General features: G+C 36.2%; 1 protein-coding gene across 1 annotated transcript; it reads left to right on the forward strand.

Moving 5' to 3' along the window:
- slc6a22.2 (solute carrier family 6 member 22, tandem duplicate 2) lies at nucleotides 1-6,408 on the forward strand. The gene is made up of 14 exons (XM_005724748.1): nucleotides 1-196; nucleotides 379-513; nucleotides 1,205-1,345; nucleotides 1,437-1,521; nucleotides 1,614-1,746; nucleotides 1,855-1,989; nucleotides 2,572-2,675; nucleotides 2,755-2,879; nucleotides 2,956-3,068; nucleotides 3,150-3,287; nucleotides 3,626-3,728; nucleotides 4,582-4,682; nucleotides 5,704-5,874; nucleotides 6,244-6,408. The coding sequence occupies exons 1-14, from the start codon at nucleotides 1-3 to the stop codon at nucleotides 6,406-6,408; spliced, it is 1,845 nt and encodes a 614-aa protein (XP_005724805.1).
- Nucleotides 6,409-6,668: the final 260 nt, after the last annotated feature.

The following is a 6,668-nucleotide window of genomic DNA, read 5'->3' on the forward strand; positions in this document are numbered from 1 at the left end:
ATGGACCAAAAACAGAAATCCACTGTGAAAATGAACGTGATGAACCCTGGGAACAGACTGGGACATACCCAGCCCAAAGCTCCAGAGAGAGAGCAGTGGGCCAACAAGCTGGAGTTCATCCTGGCAGTAGCTGGGCACATTATTGGGCTGGGGAATGTCTGGAGGTTTCCATACCTTTGCTACAAAAACGGAGGAGGTACATTGTTGTTGTTATGTCCATCTTGAAAACAAATGTCATGTAGCCTTTACTGCCAAAGATAAAGATTGAATTCAGCATGGAAAAAACAAAAACAATACTAATTGCACACATTGAGCAATACGGTGTATACACATTTCTTAGATGTTATCAATAATTACTGATATTTATTTGTTTTTAAGGGGTTTTCTTCATTCCTTATGTTTTATTTTTGTTCACTTGTGGCATCCCACTCTTCTTCTTGGAGACATCTTTGGGTCAGTACACCAGTCAGGGTGGAATAACATGTTGGAGAAAAATCTGTCCACTGTTTGAAGGTAGTTTTTTTTTTTTTGTGATTTTTTTCTTTATTATTTTAATTAGATCTTGTTAGAACAGGATTTATCACCCTTTCACCTTCAGACCGGCTTTAATTATTCATGGCATAGATTCACCAAGGTGCTGGAAACATTCCTCAGTGATCCATTTTGACTTGATAACATCAGACATCTCAAATGTACTTTATTGGATAGAGACCCGATGACTGTAAAGACCATTTGAGTGCATTGTCAAGAAAATGGGTTTGAGATAAACTTCGTGACATGTCATGTTAGCCTCAGCATCACTAAATGTAAACCCTAGGGATAGTATATTTCATATGTTTATGAATCTCTGAAAGGCAGGCAGACTGGTGACCAGGGCGTACCCAGCTTCTAGCTTTATGCCAGCTGGGAAAACCTTGGATAAGCAGTTAAGAACATTGTTTAATGGATGGATTGAAATATATTGGAGTAGAAAGTACAATACTAATACAAACGTAAAAATTACATTACAACAAATGTAAGGACATCAAAATTGTTGTTGTGTATGTGACCTAAATAAAAAGCCATAGTGCAGCTTTATTGTATTTTTATATATTTGTACAGATGATTTTTTTTTAATATACAGATGAACTTTTAAAGTCTAAGCTTGAAGGGAGCTTAGAATCAAATAAAAACTGATATTGTTCATCGCACTATTTCTTAATAGGTTTAGGTTACGGAAGCCAAGTGGTTGTTTTGTACACTGGTATGTATTACATCATCATACTGGCTTGGGCGTTTCTCTACCTGTTTTCATCGTTCAGGGCTGAGCTTCCATGGGCGAGCTGTCACAACAGTTGGAACACAAGTACTAAGATTTTATTTTGTATTCATTTCACATGATTGCATCATGCATGTGTTATTCGCATTTCACAAGCCTGCTTAATTTTTCATGCAAGATGGCTGTTTTGAACATAGTCACAATCAAACATTTCCTGTGGACCCAAATGGAAAGAGTGTGTCTTCAGTTGTTGAATTCTGGGAGTAAGTATGGTAATATGGACCATACCATAAGGCTAATAAGGTTTTCATATATGAAAGCTTATATATAAACGTCTGTATAAACTTTGTAACAGGAGGAGAATCTTGGGCCTGTCTGATGGAATAGATAACATTGGGAATATCCGTTGGGACCTGGCCCTTTGTCTTCTTCTTGCCTGGGTTTTGTGCTATTTCTGTATCTGGAATGGAGTGAAGACCACAGGAAAGGTGCAGAACAAACTTTATATACTAATTTTTCATTTCATTCAAACTCTTCTATGAAGCATCTAAGTCTTTTTTTTTTTAAACAAATACTGACAGTTGCTTGTATTGAAGGTGGTGTATTTCACTGCCACATTTCCATTTGTGATGCTGGTGGTGTTGCTGGTTCGTGGCCTCACATTACCTGGAGCCAAAGATGGAATTATGTTCTACCTCTACCCAGACCCATCCCGTCTCACTGATCCCGAGGTGCTAAATTCTCTAGTACTGAAGAAGTATTCGCTTTTTTCCTATAATGCATGTCACATTGCATTTAATTGCATTGCACATCTTTTGCATTTAACAATAGCATGTAGTTAAAGAAAAAAAAAAGGGGGGGGGGGTCGAAATGTTGGTAAACATGTTTCACCACAGAATATGATGTTTTTGCACTTACTGTGCACAGCCCTGTACTCACCAATGGCATGGTTTAGTTTTTATCCAGCCTTTACACAGCATCATAGTTTTTATTTATTTTTTATTTCAGTGGTAATGAGTTTGAAGATTACCATATGACCTGAAAAGAATGCGTGTGCCAATCCTATTCTCAGTCAGTAGAGAATATATGCAATTGTTCTTAATTTTCAAGAAATAATTTAAATGAGCAACAGATTCCAGTAAATTCAAGGATCAGGAACATCTGTGTTGTTTTGCAAATACTTTTAGTAAATCAGTTTTTTGATAACTTGGCATATTATTGAACTTTTACTACTAGAAGCAGTTAGTATGATGTAAATGCACTTTTTTGTACACTTACATATTTACCAATCAAAATGACTTTAAATCCCTCAGGTATGGATGGATGCGGGCAGCCAAATTTTCTACTCCTATGGAGTTTGCACGGGGGTTCTGACCTCATTGGGAAGCTACAACAAGTACAACAACAACTGCTACAGGTTTGTAAGAATTCTTCCTTTACTTTTGTAATTACTGTAATTTGCTTGTTTTCTCACCTTTGAAAATTTTCACCTACAGAGACTGTGTTTACCTGTGCCTGTTAAACAGTTTAACCAGTTTTGTAGCTGGTTTTGCCATTTTCTCTGTGCTTGGTTTCATGGCAAAAGAACAAGGCTTGGATATATCGATGGTAGCTGAATCAGGTATGGATGGAAACCCAGAGTGATACTGTTAAGAGCTGTCTGAGAAAACGACTATATTTTGCTTCCATTTTTGCAGGACCTGGATTGGCATTTATTGCTTATCCTCGTGCTGTGGCTTTAATGCCGGTTCCTCAGCTCTGGGCGATTTTCTTCTTCATCATGGTCATCTTTCTGGGATTAGATAGTGAGGTAATACCAATCTATTTGTCATGTACATCTTAGAGTTGTTTCCTTTGTGGTAATACGAAATAATCTCTCCCATCACCGCAGTTTGTATATCAAGAGGCACTGGTCACAACAATCTCGGACATGTATCCTTCCTTTTTTCAAAACAACTGTCACCGTAAACTCCTTCTTCTTGGAATTAATGTCGGAAGCTTCCTTGTAGGCCTTCTGATGGTGACGGAGGTGAGCGTTTTCAGATTTTCTTGATCATTAAAAATGGAATTTAAAAAAATAAATCAATTTAAAAATGAACCTTGTAATATTTTCAACTATAAAAACATAAGGAATTCACAAGTGAGAAATACAGAGGGAAATACAGTAGATTAACTAAACTTAGCACGCACTATTTTAATCTCATTGAACAGAAGAATTTTTAAGTTAAGGGCTGAATTCACAAGAATGATACACCTGCTCATGTTTTGCTCTGCTTTTATATGGACTATGTTCTCAGAATATGGATTTAGTATGGTGAATCTATAGTTATAGATGCAGTCATATATTTTGTTTCTATATATTTGTAGGGCGGCCTTTATATTTTCCAGCTGTTTGACTACTATGCCTGCAGTGGGATGACCCTCCTACTTTTTGCTATTCTTCAGTCTGTCTGCATAGGATGGGTCTATGGTAAGTAGCAGTTTTAACTTGGTCAAATCATTCAGTGTATTTAAAAAATGGACCAAACACTGTAAAGTCATTCATTGGCATGTGTACTATCATCTAAAAACCTCAAATCTGCCAATTTGGCTGTCACCATGTTAGCTTTTCAAACAGACGCGATCGGAGATCGCAGAAAGGGTAAAACTGGGAAATTTATCAGGTTACCCCAACACTATATAGCCAGCTTGATTGGAAGGTGCTTCATTAATTTACTATTAATAAATAATTTGAATACTTTAAGTAAAAAAAAAAAAAAATGACAGCCACGTATCACAAAATAGCCACATTTTTATTTATACACTAGAGTTATGAATTTTTTTCTTAAGTCATCATAGAACTTAAATAGCAGAGAAAAAGATCACTTCCTGTAGAGGTTTTATGATAGTTAAAATTAGCTAGAAATATCAAAATTCTGGTGTAAAACTGGATATTTTAACATTGGGGTCTATGGGGACTGACTCGCTTTCTGAGCTCGCCTCAAAGAACAGCAGTTCTACAGGTTGCCACTTGGGTAAAATTTGCAACTTTTGGATGTATCAAACCCATGTATTAAATTCAAATCTTGGCTTCACTTTCATTTTAACTTCTGTAAAATGAAAGTGAAGCACAATACAGAACCTCCATTATACATATGTCTTGATCCATGCTCCATCCAGGTAATGAAATCTCTAAAAGTTGATTCTGTTTATCTGGACATAGCATTATCACTGAAAACACTCTGTCCAGATCACCAAAATCATTTTTTGGCATTATATATATGGTATTATGTTTGTGTGTGTGAGAAAACAACCAAATAGTTAACAATGTTTATTTTCTGTAGGTGGAGATCGTCAGTACGACAATACAAAGGACATGATTGGATATCGACCATGGCCTTTTATGAAATACTGTTGGCAGTACTTCACACCAGCGATCTGTACTGTAAGTATTAGAAATGTTGTGAAATGCGGTTAAGTGAGTGTACGTGAAACCTGTCAGAATCTTCTATTCTAAGACTAGTCTATGTCTTAACCAGATGGAAAACAATTCCACTTTGACACTGCATAGCAACTCAAAGACATTTAATGCATTTATAAAGTGGATCTTTTATGCTCCATAGTTTAGTTTTAGTGCCAAAGTTTAGTTTTGGGCTACTCTGGAGTAGCTTTGCATGATTCACAGTTCAAAATAAACTTTTGTTTTAGGATTTACTGCTTCCTAATACAGCCCCTTACTTCATCCTTTTTCTGAAACAAACCATTTTAGAGCCTCTCTCTTTCAGGCCACCCTCTATTTAAGCTAACTTATAGAGTTTAAACAAGACGTGAGTAGGGCTGCTGTACTGTAAATGAACATATTAAGGATATCAACTCTCAGATCCATTAAAAGCCTACTGTTTGGGCTCATTGACATTACTTGCACATGCTGTACACTGACCTCATATTTGAAATGTTGACCTTATTTCAGAGGCGTATTTTCCACTGTGACAGCATAAATGTGACAGAAGAAGTCAATTTTTAGCTTCACACAATTGGTGAAATATTATTTTGTGTACATGTCTAATGTGACTTCAGTTGTTTTAATAAAAAGCTTTGAAAAAATTTTAAATTCAGCTGCGGATGGATCAAAAATACATGTATGTTTTAAGTAGTTATAGAATTATGTCTAGTTAAAACCAATTTATATCAAATAGACCAGAGAGAAAAGCATACATAGACATTGGATATAATCACAGTTACCTGTACCTAAAGTCTTGACATGACTGAAACAGAAGTGTTTGGAAACAAATGGCACTACAAAAGCAAAGGCTGTAAATTTGAATGAATATAATTTTAAATCTTATTTACAAGTGTTTGTTTTACATCATATAATGTCAAAATTAATCCCCCGTGAATATGAATTTTCTCTTCTTGAATACAAATCAGGCTTTTAGTTTATACCTGCTCCTGTCTTATGTTTTCAGTGCACATTTCTCTTCTCCCTGATCAAATATACCCCACTCAAATTCAACAACACCTATGAATATCCCTGGTGGGGATATGCTATTGGAGGATTGTTTACACTCTCCTCAACACTCATGGTTCCTTTGTGGATGTTGTATGCTGTGTGCATTACTCCAGGAACACTGAGACAGGTAAATCCAAAAAAAAAAAAGGTGAGTTTGAATGGTCACAAAATCTTAAAAGTCTAAAAACAGCTTCTGATCCTTCCACTGGATGCATCTTAGGCAGCTCACTGTAAATTGTATTTAGGGTAACTTGAGGAATTTGAGGTCAGGAGTTCCTGTTTCTCTCTTTACTGTTTAAATTAAAGTGTATACCTTTTGGAAGTAGGGTCATTTGTGGTCACAGTGAAATAAAAACCGCAGTGGAACTGCAGTGTACCTTTTATTGATTTTGAGCCTTAAACCTTGCCCATGATTGCTGTTACGTAATGTTACAAATATGATGATATGATCATTCAGCAGAATAATCAAAAACTACGCTTCTCTTTTGCCACCCAGAGACTGAAGCTTCTGTGCACGCCAGCAAAGGACTTGCCTTCTGCAACATCAAACAAAGCATCAAACTATGAAGCATTTCAAACTTTCACAGACTTGCACACACTGCGCAAGACAAAAAGTCCAGATGATAGAGATGAACAAATACAGGGATCATATATTATTTAAACTGAACAAAAAAAAAAAAGTTAAAAGTACAACTACAGCAGCGAAGAATACATGTCACATACAGTTATATTCTAAGTCCATTAGGCAAACAACTCTAAACATCATCTGGTCAGTGTCCAGCTACCAAAACCAGATGAGAGAGACTCTGAGTAAACATAATGATCTTCTGAAACTCTGCCCTGGACTTATCATTTCAAGCTGCCCTGTCTTTTTATTTAGGGTACCTGTGGGGGAAAAAAAGCTGGAAACACTGCTTAAGG

Source organism: Pundamilia nyererei, unplaced genomic scaffold, assembly GCF_000239375.1.
Source record: "Pundamilia nyererei isolate P.nyererei 1_Seehausen unplaced genomic scaffold, PunNye1.0 scaffold00012, whole genome shotgun sequence".
NCBI classification, from domain to species: Eukaryota; Metazoa; Chordata; class Actinopteri; order Cichliformes; family Cichlidae; genus Pundamilia; species Pundamilia nyererei.

What these genes read in the sequence shown, in the direction of transcription:
- slc6a22.2 (XM_005724748.1), top strand. Translation starts at nt 1, where the DNA reads ATGGACCAAAAACAGAAATCCACTGTGAAAATGAACGTGATGAACCCT. An exon ending in CCCGTCTCACTGATCCCGAG is followed by an intron (nt 1,990 to 2,571) that starts GTGCTAAATTCT and finishes TAAATCCCTCAG; the next exon opens with GTATGGATGGATGCGGGCAG. An exon ending in CTGCATAGGATGGGTCTATG is followed by an intron (nt 3,729 to 4,581) that starts GTAAGTAGCAGT and finishes TATTTTCTGTAG; the next exon opens with GTGGAGATCGTCAGTACGAC.